The sequence below is a fragment of the Necator americanus genome, chromosome IV (assembly GCF_031761385.1).
Source record: "Necator americanus strain Aroian chromosome IV, whole genome shotgun sequence".
Lineage (NCBI taxonomy): Eukaryota > Metazoa > Nematoda > Chromadorea > Rhabditida > Ancylostomatidae > Necator > Necator americanus.
Window position 1 is genome coordinate 36,508,232 of NC_087374.1, and position 19,991 is coordinate 36,528,222.

At 39.3% G+C, this 19,991-nt stretch overlaps 3 protein-coding genes across 6 annotated transcripts; 2 read left to right on the forward strand and 1 right to left on the reverse strand.

Moving 5' to 3' along the window:
* Positions 1-217: 217 nt before the first annotated feature.
* RB195_003815 (uncharacterized protein) lies at positions 218-5,426 on the reverse strand (the record flags this gene model as incomplete). 3 transcript variants are annotated; one of them, XM_064201632.1, is made up of 11 exons in its annotated part: positions 218-373; positions 573-680; positions 806-892; positions 1,068-1,165; positions 1,255-1,364; positions 1,524-1,640; positions 2,031-2,155; positions 2,252-2,336; positions 2,391-2,495; positions 5,237-5,289; positions 5,340-5,426. In XM_064201632.1, the coding sequence occupies 11 exons, from the start codon at positions 5,424-5,426 to the stop codon at positions 218-220; spliced, it is 1,131 nt and encodes a 376-aa protein (XP_064057511.1). The 3 variants fall into 3 exon arrangements, with proteins under 3 accessions (XP_064057511.1, XP_064057512.1, XP_064057513.1); XM_064201631.1 differs by having other exon boundaries at positions 791-892; XM_064201630.1 differs by lacking the exons at positions 5,237-5,289; positions 5,340-5,426 and having other exon boundaries at positions 791-892; positions 2,391-2,494.
* Positions 5,427-5,800: 374 nt separating this feature from the next.
* On the forward strand, positions 5,801-8,969 carry RB195_003816 (uncharacterized protein; the record flags this gene model as incomplete). Its single annotated transcript, XM_013442719.2, has 7 exons — positions 5,801-5,884; positions 5,975-6,079; positions 6,274-6,429; positions 6,540-6,743; positions 6,933-7,007; positions 7,116-7,287; positions 8,869-8,969. The coding sequence occupies 7 exons, from the start codon at positions 5,801-5,803 to the stop codon at positions 8,967-8,969; spliced, it is 897 nt and encodes a 298-aa protein (XP_013298173.2).
* Positions 8,970-9,267: 298 nt separating this feature from the next.
* On the forward strand, positions 9,268-19,219 carry RB195_003817 (uncharacterized protein; the record flags this gene model as incomplete). 2 transcript variants are annotated; one of them, XM_064201634.1, is made up of 31 exons in its annotated part: positions 9,268-9,309; positions 10,363-10,465; positions 10,535-10,676; positions 10,788-10,929; positions 10,981-11,097; positions 11,239-11,355; positions 11,410-11,478; positions 11,528-11,605; positions 11,673-11,832; positions 11,890-11,906; positions 11,961-12,059; positions 12,123-12,237; positions 12,557-12,687; positions 12,749-12,825; positions 12,894-13,003; positions 13,353-13,455; positions 13,615-13,707; positions 13,762-13,851; positions 14,003-14,063; positions 14,175-14,293; positions 15,544-15,666; positions 15,747-15,825; positions 16,218-16,362; positions 16,421-16,554; positions 16,748-16,864; positions 16,926-17,009; positions 17,063-17,236; positions 17,520-17,657; positions 17,752-17,844; positions 18,024-18,148; positions 19,153-19,219. In XM_064201634.1, the coding sequence occupies 31 exons, from the start codon at positions 9,268-9,270 to the stop codon at positions 19,217-19,219; spliced, it is 3,264 nt and encodes a 1,087-aa protein (XP_064057515.1). The 2 variants fall into 2 exon arrangements, with proteins under 2 accessions (XP_064057515.1, XP_064057514.1); XM_064201633.1 differs by having other exon boundaries at positions 11,890-12,059.
* Between the last annotated feature and the right edge of the window lie 772 nt (positions 19,220-19,991).

Here is a 19,991-nt window from a genome sequence, read left to right on the forward strand (position 1 = left end):
TCAGCGTGAACAATATAAGCTAATAAGACCCGTTATGCTGAACAAACCAGCTCTATTCACCGGATGACAAACGTTATTCTACTACTGACTATACATTGTTATAATGTTTGTACTATGTGATAAGCATTTCCTAGTACTGTTAGGACTCCTTGTGCTCTGTCAGCAAATACAACGATTTGGAAAGAAACTGTAAGGATCGTAGTACCAGCAGTGTTTGCTATCCTCCTCTGAACGCAGCAAATACTAGAGGTATTGCTACTCCTACAGCTGCATAGAGTGCAACTACAGAGAGCAGAGTTTGCAGTTTCATTTTCGATTCGATGTTCTTTTCAGTCTGGTCAAGAAGTCTCTCCATGTCGCTGCCAACATAAACCTGAACATAATTTCATTTAAAAGAAAGTCATTAAGGGAAAAGGGGAATAATACCCGTGCAAAAATGACTTTTTGTAATCAAAGGTCGGAAAGATACTAAGAACAACCAAAAATTATTTCATTATTTCTGAGGGATGTCACAAACGCAACAGAAGGAATTCACACTGAAACTCTTCTACAAACAAAAATGAGAAACTGACCACTGCATTCGGGTCAGCATTGAGGCTAGCTTCAATTCGAGCTAACCTTGTTAGCTCTTCCATTTGCGCGGAAAGTCGCGCGTTCTCTTCTCGAATGGCTGCAACAACCTAGAACCAATGTAAATAAAAATGTACGCACCGCCTAATATTTTGTTCTAAAGAAGTATTGTGAACATACTTTTACTACACACTGGAACCCTGTTCTTACTCAAATTTACCTTCTCTGAACTGACATTTTCAAACTGTGAAGGATCTGAGGGTTCGATATGAAGTTGGTTTAATTTGAGAACATCTCGCATCTCAGTTATAAAACCTGTGACCTGTAAAATTTACAACAAGCAAATACACAGTTCTGATAGTTGCGACATATCATAGGAATCGATAAAGATGAGGTATGAATAGGTAAAATGAAAAAGAAAACCTTTTAAACTAATTAGTAACCAATTGATTAATGAAACGTACAAAAAGAAAGTAAAAAGAAACAATAATAGTAACCTTCGAATTTTGTTCGCCTAAAAGCCTTGCCATGTCACTCATCTGTGCACCGCCTATAGGGAGCATCTCACGAAGTCGGCGCATTCGTAATTCGTTTCCTGTTACGTACAAGCTCGAAGTAGGACAAGAAATGGATCAATGAGTAGATGTTTTAACGAAGAATGTAATGTTCAGGGACTTCGAATACCTATGGAAGCTCCAAGAATGCCTATGATAGCGCCTATAAGAGAGGCGCTGACTGACCACCACTTCGTCTTCTCAACTCTCTCGCGCTCCCTTTCATGCGATGCGCGGACTCTAAACATGGAACATCAATCAACATCACCGTCATCCACAAATATATTATGCTAGTGACAGATTAAGATTAATAGACTGAAAGCTGAGAAGTACATAAAAGAGAAGAAAAACCCAATCCTTCCGAAGACTAACTTTTATGAGAAAATTTCAACGGCGAACCTGTTGGATAACTGATGAAAAGATTCTCTTTCGGTCGCCTCAAGCATTTCAAACTGTTCCAATAAACCACGTTCCTTCTTTATAAGTGCGTGCTCTTCTGTTAACAGATGAAGGTACCTGGAAAAATGACTGGTAAGAGTAGAGCTTTACGGGAAGCAGGATAACTAAAGAAGACTTGTTACCGTTATACAGTGGAAAAAAGCTTCATGAAAAAAGATTATAATACAACGAGGACGAACATAGATCCAAACATTTTAATTACATAAAAAAACGTGACGTAGAAAACACTGAAAGCAGAGCCGAGATCAGCTGCCCATGACGTCATGAAAGAGAACCAAAAATAAATGAGAACTGTGCAGTTTCGTGCTGTTCAACAAAAGTCAGAATGATAACACACGTAACTTCCACCACCTCTCATTAAAGGTGAAGAAAAAAGTATTGTGATATTGATCAGAACTAATTCTGACGAAATTTTGTCACTATTCTAGATTCGCTAGAAGTATGTACCTATCCTCGCCTCTGCTGGTTCGATCGAGTTCAGTATGGATCTCCTTAAGCCGAGACTGTAAACTCTTGATCTCCATCTGCTTATTTCGTCGTGCAAGCTGCGCTTCGCTGAGCTTCTGCTCCCACTGAAACAACTGATATTAAGATGATTTAGCTTAAGACAGAACCGCAGACGGTCGTACTCTAGAAAGAAAAGACGTAGGATCAGATGCAAAACAAACCAGCATAACTCCTTCTTGAGCTTCTTTTACTGCTTTAATCCCAATAAAATCTTCGTAGGTTTCCACCCATGACTCAATCTTTGCTCTAAAAACGCACGAGAGCAATAAATCTATCAGCATCTAACAAAGGGTTATATACCTGAGTCCTCCGACAGCAGAAGTCGGTGCGGCAACGGGGACTGAAGAGATGGTCCGAGATATTCTGGGAAGTGAGAGTAACGCACTTGGACCACGCAACATCATTCTTAATGCAAAAAGTAAGATCCAAAAGAGAAAAATTAGGAATGCCCGGTGTTGAAAAGACACAGTAACCAATTTTAAAGAGAGCAATTTCCTTTAATAAGAGAGATAGATGTCACAGTTGGATGTGTGCATGCAGATCCACAGCAGTCTGTTATTGACATCAGAGCTAAGTTCTAATATCATTAGTTTCAAGGCAGTAGAGGTGAAGTTATCCGAAAAATACTCGCTAATTTTGGCCAGACCATGGTTGAGAATGACAACAGGGTGACGTCTCATATATCCTGCGATTATCCGGTTAAGGGTTATGTATACTTGCTGCGAATGGAAGCTTCTACTCCTAAGTATTGTGGTAAATGAAGAGGAGGAAAAGAAAAGAAAGGTACCAGTGTTGTGCGTGCCGCCGTGACGTTGCACTGCGGACGTGCAACAAAGTGCACCACATTTTTCTAGTGGTTCCCAAGGCTGAGGATTTACGGACCTTCCTAATTATCGATCAACGTAAAGACACAGGGAAGGTGTGTCTACAGTCCTTCTTCGCGATATATGAAATGCTGAAGCGTGGGGATGGCTTCTCCTCATGACTTTTTAAGGATTACACCGAAGCACAGGACTGCTGTTCAATTTAATTATAGTCGGTTCAAAACGACATGAATCCCGGTTCAGTTGCGCTCGACCAGCGGCGGTGGAAAAAGCGGTAATAATAGAGGTGGGACCATCGCGAACAACGGCGAAGGAGGAAGGATACGCAAGCAAGTGTCCTCCCTTTATCCTAACCGCTAAGCTCCACAGTACCGCCTCGAGCGCAGTCGCTTAAGCAACGTGCACGTCGTTTTGACCCTATTATACATTGACGCATACTTTATAACCTCGTATCTTTTTATGCTTCCTTGGGACTATCCTCACAGGATAGGGTGGAATATCACTTGAGAAGGTCCCACATCGTCTTTGCCAAAGAAGTTCTTCCAACTTTTAGGGTCACGTAATAAAAACAATACAAGATTGCATAATATCTCGGAAGTAGCAGCACAGAAAACCATAGGTGCGATAGGGAGAAGCCGGACCCTCCTCAGGTGGAGAGGGTTTAGCTCATGGGGTGCAGCTGAAGTGATGGGGGTAATTTCGCCAACCGTTCAAAAGTGAAGGACGTCCCTTCTCCAACCGTTCAAAAGTGAAGGACGTCTCTTCCCCAACCGTTCAAAAGTGAAGGAGGTCCCTTCCCCAATCTTTCAAAAGTGAAGGAGGTCGTAGCACCGGCTCCGACTATCGTATCTATGCAAAAACCATTTCAACGTGAAAAATTCCAACAATGGTTTTCAGTGGAAAAGCAGGGAATTAGAAAAGCTACCAAGACAACGAAATGTTTTAACTGTCTTCAAACTCACTCTCAACAGAATCAATACAAGACAATGCGAAAAAAAAATCATAAATAAGCCTTGCTGTGGATAGCTCCTAGAAAATTTGAAGCCACAAGAGATAAGAATAGTGCATTTGTCACTAATAGTAGTTGTTTATGTATGTTGGTTGTCTAGACACGTGCATGTCACCGTTACAACAGAAAAAAAACATCATAATTATCGAATTTTCGTCCTCCATACTTGCATGCATATTTTGCAATTGGTGCTAACATAGTATGAGAGGGCAGCAATGGGGACAAAATCTTAAGTTCAGTGAGGGATCTATTGATGTAATTTCATGTAGAGCAACATATTACCAACATACTGCAAGATTTGAATGCAAACACAGTTTCCGCAAACGAAATCCGTGAAAAATTTTATTCATTCACTCATTCATTCATTTATTCATTCGCTAAAGCTGAGCTTTGCGGAAACTAAAGCCCGTTTTCTGTCACTCTGAAGAGGGCCGTTGGGTTAGCTATGGCCTAAAAAAGGTTGTTTGAAGGCTTTCATCAAAGGATGGGTTACTTCCTATTTGAGAAGGCCTAAGTTAGATGAAAGAAGCGGTTTTGACTTCTATTTTCAAGATCACATTCAATTCGATCTTATTTATGTATGAATCTATTCCATATTCATCCTCAGCGATTGAAGTAACAAAAGAATTAGCCTCGAAGGGCTCGAAAACTAAAAAAAAAAAACCGGAAATATTGGACTGGCCCCCTCGAACTACCTTTACGTCCTGTAACAACCGTCAAGACGCAAACCATTAAAGGCAGCATACCACGAATTGGATGTTACGGATTTCAGGTAGAGTGTTCGTATACGGGAATAGTAGAATATGAAGAGGGGGTGATTCCGCCCATTTTCTTCCTAATTGCCGTAAAAAAAACGGCGCGGAAGATACGGCTTTGGGCATTCTGGCGCACTCTTTTCCACAAGGAGTTCGGTTGGAGCGCGCCAGTCTTGTGCACGCGCCGTATCTTCCGGGCCGTTTTTTTACGGCAATTAGGAAGAAATGGACGGAATCACTCCCCCTCTCCATAATCTACTATCCCCTATACGAATACTCCACCTGAAATCCGTACCACCTCAGATTCGTTGGGTGATGCCTCTAACGGAACCTTTCAGTCCCAGCTACATATAGATGCGCCTCGCAAATGTCAAAGTTTTTTCCAGGGAAAGAGTAGTACTTTTACAGCTTAATAGAATATTAGCACACACATAAACTGGACTTTGTAAAAGTTGATTGTGAGTAATAGAGAAAAGAAGTAATTCTTAGCAAGTACCCAGAAGTTGCTTGTTAAACGCTACCAAAAGAAAAATACACATGTAGAAATGTCATACACACTTTGTGAGTTCGACTTGTGGCAGATACCATGCGAATAAAACAAACAGGTGGTGCTACAAAAACGAAGCAACACACCCAGCACATTAGCCCAATGACGGCGTACCTTCTGGCACTTCTGCGTAGCAGGTCTTACAACGAATAGCCTGATAGTTTTGGCCCAATGGCAACGGGCGGCATGCGAATGGGACATTTTTGTTGAATATTATGTTTAGAGTTTTGTGAAGTTTGCTGGAAGCTCTTGAATCTAGAGAATAGCAGGGCGCATGGACACATATAGTTTATATTGTGGAGGGCTGACAATGCCATTGTTTTTGGTGTTATTGTTGGTTCGAAGGTTTCTTCTCCTCCCACTTTTCTTCTTTTTTCAAAAGTGTTTTTTTTTCCTTTAGTTTTCGCTCTTGGCAACCTACAACAATCTAGTTAACGGCTATAGAAGACGTGTTTTTTATTTTCATTCTTAAATACTTGATTTCTCTCGATCTTTTCTTAAGGTTCGTGTTGTTCATTGCGCGAATGGACCTTGTATGACAGTTTTGTTCTAATTCTAATTTCTAGGGTGGCATCATGTTTCGCACTGGCTTGGGTCCACTTCAGCTTGTGGTCTCGTCTGCTGTGGCGGAACAACAGAGAGGGTTTGCCACCTTGAAGGTGACACATTTCATTGTTTTCTCTTTTTGTAGTAGATAACATGATTCTCTAGTTTTCGACTATAAATGACAACTGAATTAAGGTGTTTAGGATATATCCATTCGGTTGAAGTCTGTCAAAAATATCCAAAAAATCACCAAGTCAATGAAGATGGTAGCCGCTTCCAAATACGCTAGAGCTGAACGTGACCTGAAGGTGATTATTGGCAACAAGGCTTGTAGACAGTAAGGAGGATAGTACGTGTTCAACTTGGAATGTAGTTTCATCCAACATAGTTTGTTCTTCCAGTGAAAAAAGTTTGTCCTGCTTCCAAAAACGTTGAATTTATCGGACAGAAAAGTTTACATTGTTTTCTTATCCCGCATTGTAACTTGATATTGTCTTTAAAGGGTGCTCGTGCTTACGGAGTTGGAGCCAAGACTTTTTTCGACAACATTGATCCGCAAACCGGTGATGAGAAAAAGGAAGAGAAGGGGAAGCAGCTTCTGGTGCTTGTTACCTCTGACAGAGGCCTCTGCGGTGGTGTTCACTCATCGATTGCCAGGGTACAGGATCATTTTTTTTTTCGAATTATTTTTTGTTGAATTTTCATGGTTACTTTTTTACAGTTCGGGACTCATTAACTTCTACTCTAATACTAAAAATTATTTTCAAGGAGGCAAAGAGCATTCTGGCACACGCTGGTGAGAAAGATATACGCGTAGTTTGCATTGGTGACAAAGCAAAGAATGCTCTTCAACGAATTTATGCCAAGAAATTCATCCTAACCGGGAACGACATCGGTCGAGCTCCACCAACTTTCGCCGATGCCTCGATTGCTGCAAAAGCTATTCTTGAATCCGGATTCGACTTCGAGGAGGTACTGTTTTTTATTTCTTCTATTTTGCAGTTCCCTCCTTCGACACAAATCCGCACAGCCTTTCGCTTCACAACCTGCTGGTTTAGTTGCGACTTTAGATTTGTGCTCAATGTTAAGAGTAATTTTTCACGATCAGAAAGTTCGCTTACTTTTGTTTTTGTCGACGTGATTTCACTCTTTTTTTTTAAGGGATCGATCATCTTCAATAGGTTCAAGACCGTAGTATCGTATCAAACCACCAAAATGCCTATTATGCCTTTGGAGGTTAGTCCTACTTTTGTCATCATATTTGTTTTAAATTAGCTATTCCTCGCACCTGATAGTACATCATAACGTACTTTGTTGTCATATCAATTCTGCGAACCAATTTAGGCGATTAAAGCAAAGGAAGCTTTGATGACGTACGATTCGGTTGATGATGATGTTCTGCAGTCTTACAGTGAATATTCACTAGCACAACTAATTTATTATGCGATGAAAGAATCTGCCTGCTCGGAACAAGCATCACGGATGACTGCTATGGATGGAGCATCTAAGAATGCTGGTGAGTGCTTTTAGACACATACATACATCTTTCATTTCATTCAACTTTTGTATACTACCTTTCATCTCTTACTTTGTATCGTTTGAGTTTTCCTTTCAGTTTTTTTTTTGTGCTTTTTGCTAATTTCACAATATCCGCGAGCATGCCGTTCATGCAGCTAACGTTTTTATCAGCCTTCTCAGTAATTGATTTATATTAAAAGAAGTTCCATTTTGAATTTGCGCGTACTTTTTTGTGTAGCCCTAGATTTGAGGGCGGTTTGTTGAAGAGATTTAGATTTTTTGCGTCCCTTTTGGTGGTGCTTAAAAGCAGTTCTACTGGGGCACACTTTATAAAGCTTAGTTTTTGTATCTACAGTCGTGTAAGCTTTTTTTTTGCACTATTCATCACCATTTTGTCTCAAAGTTCAGAAATAGGGAATGTTTAAAGTGGTGCTCATCAGTTTGTCTAAAATTTTTAGGTAATCGAGAGCGATAGTTTTTCAATGAGCAACTTTTATGCTCATCCTCCATTTTCTAGTTTTCTGATTGTTGTGCGGTGCGAATAACTTTCGTAATCAGGCTCAAATTGTTTATTTACACATATACGTTTCTACGGGGAGTAGCTAATATTTTTCTTTCGCTTCTATACATTTAAATTTTGATGGATATGACTACAAACAGCTGTTGTTGAAGTGATTTCGTTTCTTAAATATTAAAGGAATTATAAAATAATTCACCATAGATGTTTAACACATTGAGCAGAATGTCCGACGATCCCGTCGGACCCTTTTTTGCGCCTGGGATAATTTCCGATTATGTTACGGACAGCATCACAAAAATGCTTCACGAGGTGTTATCAGATATTTAATGGCATTCGTTATCTTTTTGCGACACTGTCCGATGATGCTGTCGGGCAATCGGAAAAAAGCACGCAAAAAAGAGCTTCAGGTACGCTAAAAACCGTTTGGTCGTCAATGTGTTAAATGTCGCTGAATTTAGTGAATAATTAGTAAAGGATGGGAATCCATTGACTTTGAACTACTGGAACCGTAGTTTCAAGCTCATTTTCTTGTGCATTTTTACTCATCATTAATGTTTATTCCGTTTTTCGGCCACTGCAATATAAAATCATTTACCTGTTAAAAATTGTATCTGCATTACTAGTCATCTCAAAACTGAAGAAAGTTTTTCTCGGATCAAATTAGCGCGAGCTACTACATGTTAGGTGGCAGCCAGTTGTGAGCACTGCTGAAAAATGGTTCCCGTTTACCTTGTCTAGAAATATTCCTTTCGCTATGTTTATCTTAATCTGAGACTGGGTTTTTTTTCGATACTTCTTCTAAAAGAATGTTTGTTCCAAGAAGTATCGTCTAGTGGTCTTTTTTAACAAATGATTCTGTAGTAACAGTAGGGGAGGTAGTTAAACTGGACAGGATCCACCACAGAATTTTAAGTGTCTACCAAGTCTGCTATAACACGGGTAATTTTTATCTGCGTTAATTGATACGGCTTGACTGCTCTTTTAAGGTGAGAGTGGAAGCAAGTACAGGAAAATTACTGTGCGTGATGGTTATATGCTTTTCTCAATTTTTTTTTACAGGAGAGATGATTGACAAGTTGACTTTGGCCTTCAACCGTACCCGTCAAGCTGTCATTACTCGTGAACTGATTGAAATCATCTCTGGAGCTGCTTGTGTTTAAACTAGGAATTCTGCATCAAACCACGTTACGACATAAGCGAAGACGACGTGATATGATGTTTAAATTTCGATTACAGTTGTTTTATAGATGTTGATGGATAGTTGTTCAGATAAAGGAAGTATTAAACAATGTAGTTGTCCACTGGTAAATTCCTTTCAGTGGAGGAATATGGATATTGATCCAAAAGAATAACAATATTGCTTGCTAGTACAGGGTTGTTTACAGGATATTTTAACGGGATGTACTAGAAACTTTAAGATTGAAGGTATAAGATTCGTTATCAGGAAGAGCTGTTGGAATGGATATTTGTGTTCTCGAGAAAGCGGCGGAAACCTTATTGGTAAGCAATATCTTTTCTTGAGGTTGCTTGTTGTTGGTTGTTTAGCCGCAGCTTTTCCTGTTGCATTTCAATTTTACTGACTTCAATAAGCGTGAGTTCCTAGAAACACGCTCTAGTCTTGACATGGCCTTGCGCATCTACTCATGTACTCAAAAAAAGGAGAGCTTTCCGAAAGTGATGGACATGAGCGTAATGCGTACCCTAGGTCATGCCCGAAGATGAAAAGCAATATCTATTTATTGTCAAGAAAGAGATCAGTTGGAAGAGGAATTGTTGGCAAACTTCATCCTGTTTGCAGCTAAGATATTCCAAACTTTACAGCTAGTGCTTTATTGTATAGAAAGTACTGCTCTGTTGGAGAAACTGAACGGAACTTAAAATATTAATCTTCCAAGATTTCATCTTTGCTGATGATTGAGTCGGGATGCTGACTCTATAATTAAAGGATACCTTCGATCTGTTGATTTGTAATGTTCGACTTTCTTCATAGTTGCTTACTTCATCCAGTTAGTGAATAATAGGAGGAAAATAACAGGGAGAAAATCTTCGACTTTGTGGACTTGTACAGTCTTCTTTGTGCATAAAACCTGATTGTGTTGGAGGAAATTTCAATTATGTTCCAGCGTAATACAACTGGATGCGTAATATAATTGCGTTCTTCCCGAAACTGACGCACACGTCATTGACGAAAAGATTAAAGAGAGCTATATGCACCGCACTTCAACTTTTGTTTGATATCTCTCTTCGCTGGAAGTTCTGAGTTGGGGCCAGACCCCTTTCACTTGAGGAGGGTCCGGCTCCTCCCTGTCGCACCTATGGTCATGATGCCATGAAGTTCAGTATGGAAACGCATTAATAATTTTAACATTGTTACAGGAAAATAATCGTAGTCTTAGATTGCCTCCGCTCACTAAGAAGCTCAGTGCTATTTTTTTTTCAAAGAAAGAGTTTGTCAGGTTTTTTTTCGTTTGTAAGGGACATAATTTGGAAGTTTTATACGTTTACTCTTCTACACATATTCTGTTTGAGTATACTAAAACAATGGTTACCTAGGGTCCTCCCAATCTTGTATCGCCGGAAAGTCGGCGAGAAGCAGAGCAGCTGTTTTATAACATCAAGCAGGAACTGACAGTTGAATCTGCAAAACAAGTAATAGGTGAGGTGCTAGAGGATCGGTTATAAAAAATCGACGAGATTTTTTGGAAGAATTCTAGTTCTCATTCAGTAAACACAAGAAATCAGTGCGTTCTCTTCCAAATTGCTCAAATGACCGGTGAAATTGTCCTCCGTGATTGGGTGCTGCTTTCTAAGGAGCAGATAGTACATACATACAAAATGTTATTAGAATTTGTTGCTCAGAGAGAAGAGTAAGTTCCGTGATATTCTTGCTTTTTTCTAATTCGTCCCGTTATCCTCTCTAAAGAATCATAAGGGGAATTTGATAGTTTTCCTTTCTGAAATTTCCCATGACTTTTCAGTTTATCCCATTATGCGCAAACAGAATTTCTTCGTTCTGTTGCGATGATTTTGAAGCGGGGTATTTTTGATGGCAAAACAGGTGATCAGGAGGAGGTTTTCGAACTAATTCACAATCTGTTGGTTAACCAGCATCAGCGGCTAGTAAGTTTCGTTTTTTCGCGTACTTCTCGTACACATTAGAATTCTCTCTAGCAAGCTATCGGTGGAGAACTCATTTCTGCTATTACGCAACAATTTTCTTCTTCGTGGAGGAACACCAAGTTCAGCATTACGTGGGATTTTCATGTGAGAGCTAAGACGGAGTTTGAGGTGCTTATAATACTTTGGTTTGGAGTATTATTTTTCTGTCAATGTCTTTTATCGATTCTACAGTTTCTAAATTCCTCTCTTTCCTGCTTTTTGAAGTATTTTCGGTATCATCTATTGACTTACGCCAGCCTGTTTCTCCAGGATACGGGTCTTCGACGTCTTTTGGAAATGTCATTGAAAACTCTTCATGCTCTTGCCTCACAAACTAATATACTACCTAATGAATTTGCTCGGAGAATCTGTGACAAATTTCTGGAGGTGAGGTCACATGTTTCGGCTGAGTTACTGAATTTTGGAATTCATTTTTTGTAGGTCGCCGAAACTACATTGTCATGGAATTTCGCCTCAAAAATCTTCCGCAGGGTTTTCTCTTTGTGCCAGGTTTGGTGCACGAATCCCTTTCTTCAATTTTCCGAAAACTGAATTTTAGACCACAAACTCTTTCCGTCCACCTGCTTCGTGGAAGGATTTACTAGAAAATGATGAATTTTTCACACTTTTCTTCCAGGTAAAGTTGGTGTTTTGTTTCTTTTCTGTTTTTCTTCACTCTCCATATTTTTTCCGTGTTGTTATAGATACATGCAAAGATACGCACTGATGAGGCACTATCTCTGAAGTCTCTTTCATGCATTGTGCAACTTGCTGGACTCTCTGGCGAGGTGATGGCCTCATCAGAGTTCACTGAGCACTATGTGAAGCTTTATATTGGTTCCTTGATGGAATTATTCGCTGAAGGTTTGTGCACATTTCTTATAATTGCCTGCGTAATTTTTGGGTTTTGATTATATTCAGGTCCTCTTCCCCATGAGGTCAATCACTTCTGCACGATTATCAATCGCTTGTTCCAATATCGTCCAATTCAGACGATAATGAGAATAGGACCTGATCTTAGAAGAAGGTTTTTGTTATATATGTCGCAGTATATCCAGCACCTCACCAAACAGGCCATGCATAAAGCAATAGTGAGAAGAATTTATGAGATACGAAAGCATATCAAAACATATTCGGGAAGTGTTTCAATACAGGGCGAAGGAGAGCATGATGATCATCATTCGTTGGCGTTACTATATGATTCCTGGACTTTACTCCTGAGAGGAAGATGGAGACTCGAGTTATCACAAGAGGAAGAAACGCTTATAGGTAAGCAGCGAACTAGTGATTTACAATTGAATAGCCTTTCTTAGTGTGAATTTTCTTCTTTATTTTGTGGACTCAACTGTGAAGGAGTCTGATCAAAAGGACATGAAGTACAGTGCAGTTGTGTAGACGGCTGCGCTCGAAGCGGAGCGGAGGAGATAGCGGTTGGGATAGAGGTGGAACCATCGCGAACTTCAGCATTAACGGTGTTAGCAAGTGACCTCCCTCTATCATGACCGCTACTCTTCTTCGTATCGTTTCGAGTGCAGCCGCTTACGCAACTGAACCGCGCTTCGTGTTGTTTTGACTCTACTATATCTAGACACCGAACTAATCAACGGACCAAATCTTCAAATAATAAAATGTTTCGTGGAATGCGTCCAAGGACCGCCGCTCGGATCCCGTCCAGCGTTATTCACAGACGATGATGACGAGGATGACGATGACAGAGTGGTAGTGGTTGAAGAACTTAGAAAATTGTTACTTCTTTTCTTCAAGACTTTTGTTCCTTCAGCTTTTCAACGACTTGCTCACTCCTCTTGGAACCATGGCTTGTTACTGCGTACGAGATTTTATGGATATGATGATACAGTAGGTTTCATATATGACCATTCTAGTTGTTCAGAAACGAGACTTTTTAAAAATACCAATGATCATAGCTTACTGCGTGAGCACATTGCCGAATTTGAAAGGATGGCTTCTGGATCTGCGGATGTGGCTCGACTACCGCAATGGCAAGAGGACATGCACTGGTTGATGTTGATAATTTGTAAGCGTTTTCGCTCTCTTCATAATTTGCGTTCTCGCTCTCGGAAGCAAAACTTTTAGAATGAGTCTATCTTTTCCAAACTGTGAAACAACAAGAAAGTTTTTTTTAAACTCATCACTCACCCGATTTCAAACCCCTGCCTTTTTAAAATTAATATTCGGTACCTTAGGATGCATATTTGTTTCATTCCATTCCTGTCCAACTAGCTCTTTTCGAAGTAAAAAGGAGCTGCCAATTTTTACTTGCGAAAACTGCTTTTGAGAATGTGAACGGTGATATGAATCCTACTTGAACGGTCATGTTCATGAATAGATAAGAAATAATATTATACATTATTGGTTGGTTCCAGCTAATTCGGTAGTATGTGAAGACATTGACGGAACCTGTCGTACAGAAGGGGATGTTTTCGAGAATTCAGTTGCATTAGTAGCTGAAAGAGGACAGGTGTTCAGGTATCTATTATTATTTTTTTGATCGTCAAATAAGATATAGCGTTAATAGATTAGTCTGTCACTTCTCATCATCTTTTACTATAGTGTTATCTATGAGTGCTTCGTAGATTTTTATTTTTTTGTAGAGGAAATCCATTTTTATTCACGAATTGTTTTTAGCATTGACGAAACGGATGCGTTCCTTAGTCAGTGTATCGAAAATCCATCGATTGGAAGAGAGCAAGCGGATGAACGCATTGATCCATACTTGAGGTCTGTTCTTTTTCACATTTGAGATGTATAGTGTTGTTCATTTTGCTGATTAAGGCTCATTGGTGAAGTTTTGTCGTGGTCGGCACTTGAACATCAACTGGTCTCTGGAGCTATTGCGAAGTTTGTCAGTCCAGAATTAACACGGTTGGTGCAGGTTTTCGAACTTAGAAAGCTTAAAGAGGTTAAAGTTTCTTGTAGAAAAACAATCTATAAGTGAATAATAAATCGATTAGTGAAGCTATTTATTAACGTTCTGCTGACTAACCTCTACTTCTGCGCTCACTCTTCTTTCCAGGTCATCTCTCCTGTGTCTTAAGAGGTTGCTAAGCGCAGCGAGTTGTCTTGTGGAATATGCGGTGAGTATATGATAATGGAATTGAAAAACCCTCTATGAAATGTTTTCTTTTTTTTGTGTACACCTCTGTATCTGGAACTTTCCAAATAACGGTTATAAATCAAACGTTTAGGATGCGGACCCCCTTGCTCTTCCTGTTCTTCCGCAAACGGGCACATTTGCACAATTAATTGTGAAGTTTGTTGTGCACAAAGTGTTTGTAATTTTGAAGAAGTTCAGTGGAGAAGAAAGGTGAGCTTGTGATGTTGACATTCAATCCATCAACCATTCCCATTTCATCACCTCAATATTCATCTGTTTTTGTATGTTTTGTCTTCTCAAACTATCTTTTGCTTTGTGTGGTTCATTTCTTTCGTGTTATCCGATGGTTATTTTGAGCAGATATCGTGAAACAGTTTTTCAGAATAATTGAGAAATAGTTACGTCTCTAAGGTTTGATGTTTTTCAATTAGTTTTAAGTATCTTAATCTATGTAGAGATTGTTTGCTAATTGTTGAGGCAATTAAAAACATCACCCCACGAATCTGACGAGATACGGTTTCCAATGGTCAAAGACTATGCGGTATCATAGATTGCAGAAACGGGTGGGATCTCGCTCATTTCTTCCTAATAGCCGTAAAAAACGGCCCGGAAAATGCGGCTTCGAGCGCCCCGGGGCACTATTTTCTACAACGAGTTCTATTGGAGCGCGCCAGCCTTTTTCAAGCGCCGCATCTTTCGGGCCATTTTTTACGACAATTAGGAAGAAACAGCGGAATCACCATTCTCCCATGATATGCGACCTCGCATGGGCATAATCCACCTGAAACCCTCACCACCTCAGATTCGGGGTGATGCCTTTAAACAATTTTTGTTTCTCTATCTCTTGCTGTTCCCATCCCAAATGTTGTGGTCTAATGAAGATAGCTGAAATGGTGAGGAATAATCTAATTAGAGAACGTAGTCATGAGTCTCTGAATTTGCGCTTCTTCTGAAAAGAAGCTTCAGCGATTTTACTTGATTAGAGTATTGGAGTGGATGAACGGTTTAGCTGTTGCTGGAATTCACAAAGCGATTTTTTTTTTTGCCAAAAAAGCTACTTCTGTCACTTCTTCAGATTTGTTCATGAGGATTCTTATTTACAAATTTAGTCCTCCACTTTTTAGCTTTTTTTTCATATTTCAAAAATAATACCTACTGGGATTAAAGGCTGAAGAATTAATCTACAAAGATATTTTACATCTGTTAAAAGAAAAATTATATTGTGTCGAAGACATTCACACTTTTTGAAATCTTGGCCTGTTGTTCTTGTAAGAGATTGTGCGTTGCGAATTGTGTATCGCTCTATATTTGCGATTTCTTTTATCATCCATTCGGTTTCGTGTTTATTGAGTAGCGAAATTGTGATCAAACATCAAATAACTCACTTATCCGTTTATTTCAACATTGTTGCAGATATGCTATTGCTCATATGCATTTCGAAGTCTGGAACAAATTTTTAGGTTATGTTTGGATGCAGTGAACTTACTAACCGGCATGATAGAAGCATATGCAACATCACTGGCTTCCGCACCTGAGCTGTTTGATCATTTGGCAGAGTTGGACATAGCTAGTCTGCCTAGTAGGTCTGTGATATTTCTCACTGATTGAAAGTCCCTTCACTTCGAATAATCTTAGATTTTTATATGTCCGCAGTACTTTTTAGGACTCTACTTATGAAAGCACTAGTTTTGATTGGAGCTGCTACGAATGACCAACAGTTGCAGGAGAATATGTCTGCCAGGGTGAGTAAACCAAGCTATGACAAGTATCAGTTACATGCAGCTGATGAAAGCTTTAAGAAGTGATAAAACTTCGACTTCCAGAAGTAGCTTTGAGAAACACGAATGCATAAGATTTTTAATCATTTTTTTTTAATTGTATTGCACTGCATTCACCTTCTCATATTTTTTACATTACTAGAAAAACTTTATGATTTGGAAGGTGAAAGTGGAAGTTTTTTTTTGATCAAACGTGAGGTTGTCTAGTTAACAAAATTATTTTTTGAAATGTTTTTGACACTGAGGATTTGTATCCTCCAGAGATTGAGCGCATAGACATTGTACGTTGATTGCTCCTTTACTCGTTTTATTGTGTGACCGTTTAAAAAAAATAAGGTACGAGATTCATCTTGCAGATCCTCGACCCATTGGCACAACGATTCGCTGCCACCTGCCAACAGCCACCCAGCTCAGAAGTGGACAGCCAACTTGTAGATCTCATTCAATGCATGGACGGGGTGGCTCGAGCTAGTCAACCACATTCGGCAGCTATACTCTTTAGTCAGCTTTATTGCAATGAAATGTACTTAAAAGTCTGTTAAGCGTAGCCTATCTCCAGAATTCCTGAAACCAGTGCTAGAGAGCTGCGTTCCTCTGATGAAGTCTCGTTCGTATTCGCAGCCGGTGGTGGCAGGAATATTGGTGTTGATACAGAATATTACCACCAAAGTGTCGATCTACGTGGATGATAAGGCAAGATGTTTCTGGTTTGTAGAATGAAACTGGTGGGAACTGACATTTGTGTAAGTCATGCAATATGTCTACTGTATTGCGTGAAGTTCACGCAGGAAATTAGTCTTCTTTATCAGTTGCAGAATCGTGGGAGGGGACATTGAAAATTTAGGAACACACTGAGTAATAAATAAAAGATGTACTCTATTTTAAGGAAGATTCAGCTACTCTTTATCGAACAATAGTGATGATTGTGGATGTGTATCGATCAGAGCAAGCCTCTCGGTTCATTGGGATGACAGAGAATGACGAGGACAAGGGAAACGACTTGGTAATGGCAGATTCTCTTTGTTTCTGGATATTCCTGTTCTATTTTCCCGTTAAATTGTAAGGTGCTCTTCCTGGACATCCTTTCCAACGTTCTCTCGAAGGACATACTTGAAGGTGGTGAAGACAACATTGCAACAGGGGCGCAGGTAACTTGGTTTAAATGTTCTGAGTTGAAAAACGATGAAATTCTATTTTTAAGGTTGCACTTGCATCTCTAGAGATGCTTCTAAGCGTTATGAATGAATCTGTGCTTAAACTGCCAGACCTCGCCATGAAATTCTTCAGACTCGTGCTTTATCTTGTGGAGTTCTCCAGAGAAGCACTATCTGTGATGTCTGCAGATTTACTGGTGGCTTTGTGCCAATGTTTAAGGGTGAGACCTATTGGATTTGAGTGTTAATTTTGCCAAATTTTCCTTTGTGCACTAACATTTCTTGGAACACATATTATTAGTGTCATATCCAGGAAGCTATTTACTAGATTCGAAGAATATCATAAAAAGTTATTTCTGTTTTAATACTATGGAAAAATTCTTAGCATGAAGCACACCCTGCTAGAAATCAACCAGAAAACATTACAACGTTTATGAGTGATCTATCATTGAGGAATTTTTTCTAGTTTTTTTTTCGTTTTTGTCAACAACCTTCTCGCTTAAGGAGGGAATGACATCACAATATGGCTCCGAAATCGCATGTACTTCCATGGAAGCATTAACAGAAGTTGTCAGCTATTTCATGGTCATGAACCTTCAAGTGTCCCCGCTGCTAGCGCAGCAGTTTACTGACACAATCCCTGTGAGTGCTCATAGAGTACTTTGGACGTTTCAATGAATTGTATTTTATGAAGTTTCGTACACAACAGATGGATACAACATTTTATCACTTATAGCTGGCTTTCGAGACTTGCTTGGAGAACAGTTGCGAGAATACTATTTTCAATGAAGCCACCTCGTGTCTTTATAGCCTGATTTGCTTTGATAAGGTGTGTGAATGAATAGCGACATTGTTCAGTACAGTAAGCTCTGACATTATGTCAGAACTGTTTCGTATTGCTTGTATTTCCTCGTTAATTTATCTGGTAATTCTGAATACTACTATACTAATAATGGTTACAGTGTCTTATTTAGGTTTATTAGTAGAACACGATAACTTGATTTTCAGGTAGCATTCGATCGCTTCGTAACAGAAATGTTGTCAAGCAAAAGTAATGAGGCGGCATCAAATAAGTTGAGAGAAGAATTTGCAGCGTTGCTTCCAGAAGATCCAAAGCCGGGAAGAAGAGAGAGGTGGTTTGAGTTTAGTACCAAGCGGAAGTGGGGCGAAAGGACAGTGAGCCAAATCACGTATGAAAAGTTAATAGAATATTAATTGTAATGACCTATTGATTTATGAAACCACTGCAGTAAATTTCCGCAAGAGAATAAAATCGAAACTCCAATCAACATGCGTTATCCTAGCAGTAAAGAGGCTCCCGGCAAATTCTCCGCGAGTAACTCCGAGACTTTGCATGTCCAGTGGATATGCCTGGGGATACGTACCACATACTTATATATATATATATATATATTTATAGAGATATAACATATCTCGACGAAGCCACACTCCAGCCGTTCCTGGAGGCGTAGATGACCGTTTTAGATGCTCTTCTGCGCATAAAGACACGAAGAACTACTTAGTTAAAAGGAAATATTTAAAGAATAGCAGAGAAAATTGAAAAAATTACTGAATAGATCAAAACAAAGTATTTAATACACGATATTTTGTGTAGTTTCCTAAGCAGAGGGTGGGAGCGAGTTTTGACTAGATCTTACCTTCAGGAAGTCTAGAAATCTTATCAAATTAACTCTTTTTATTCCAAGAGGTTAGAGATACAGTAGGTCCCTCTGTCCAGAAATAAATTAGTTTTGTCTTAGTGTTAATTAATAAATAATTTCTGAATTTTATTGCAAATAAACATAGTGTTCGGGGATTTCGTTGAACGAGCCGAATTGCCCCTAACGCGAACGTTTTTGAGAAAAATTTATACGAATGATTGGTAACTCGAGCTACCACGCCACATCTGTGCTGAAAAACGCCTATTTTTGGAAGAGCGCAGTGGTAATAAATTATACACGGGTTAAGAGGAAATACTCGATTAGAAATAGTGAGGAAGTTTTTTTTTTATAGCCATCGGCTGTACTTGTGCATGCAACCCGAGTCTCCCACCTCTGTCCAACTAGTCGTTATTTCATAAGAATATCTGTTGAGTTACAAGTTTGTTATGTGCGTTACGTTACGGCTCCATTTTTAGGATTGCTTTCCGCCAGAGAATGGAGCGATTTCTGAACGAGATTCAAGGGCTGCTCTCCTATGTGTAGGTGGTGGCCTTTTCTGACTACATCCGTTCGCTCACTTCTTGAAGTAGTTTCTACTACTGAGAATCTGAAATATCGATTTGCAATGTAAGGTATTGTGTCGTTTCTGATCTTAATGCGATGTTCAGATAGTATTTTTTTTAAAGTCATTTTATCTGGTCCCATATATTATATCTATTTCTTTCTACTTCTACTTTATCTGTATTGCTCTTCGCTTATTGATGTGCTTGAATCATGTGAGGCTTACTACAGGTTTTTTTTAAACTCAGTTCTCTCAATTCCTTTTTTTTATATCACTGGTACTTCGTGCAAAACGGTGAACTGAATTGGAAGTTTTTTCGCTGGTATTTTTTTTTGAAAATTGTCATTGTCCTTCCATTTCATAAAGAGTAAAGGCAACTGTGAATATGAAATGAAATTAGAGGATCAGAGCAGAAATTCATTCAGCTTCTTCCGAAAATTAATTGAGGGATGTTCTTATGTGTTTGGAGTGTGGTTTTTTTTGGTTTTTTTACTTGAGTGTTGCGATACCGCGGTTCAACCTTAATTTGGTGAGAAGTAAGAATTTGGGAGAAGGAATCTTGGCGTTAGATTTGTCAGTGCTCAGAGGTAATATACAAAGTGGAAGAAGAGGGAATTCTCTCGATGTATGTTGATAGAGCCTTGATGCGTAATGAAACAAAGGCAGAGGAGTTGCTACGAATCGCTTCACGCTCCCGTTTCCTGGGGATAGTTATGCTGAATATGGATTGGTATCGTATTCTTGCGATTCCTC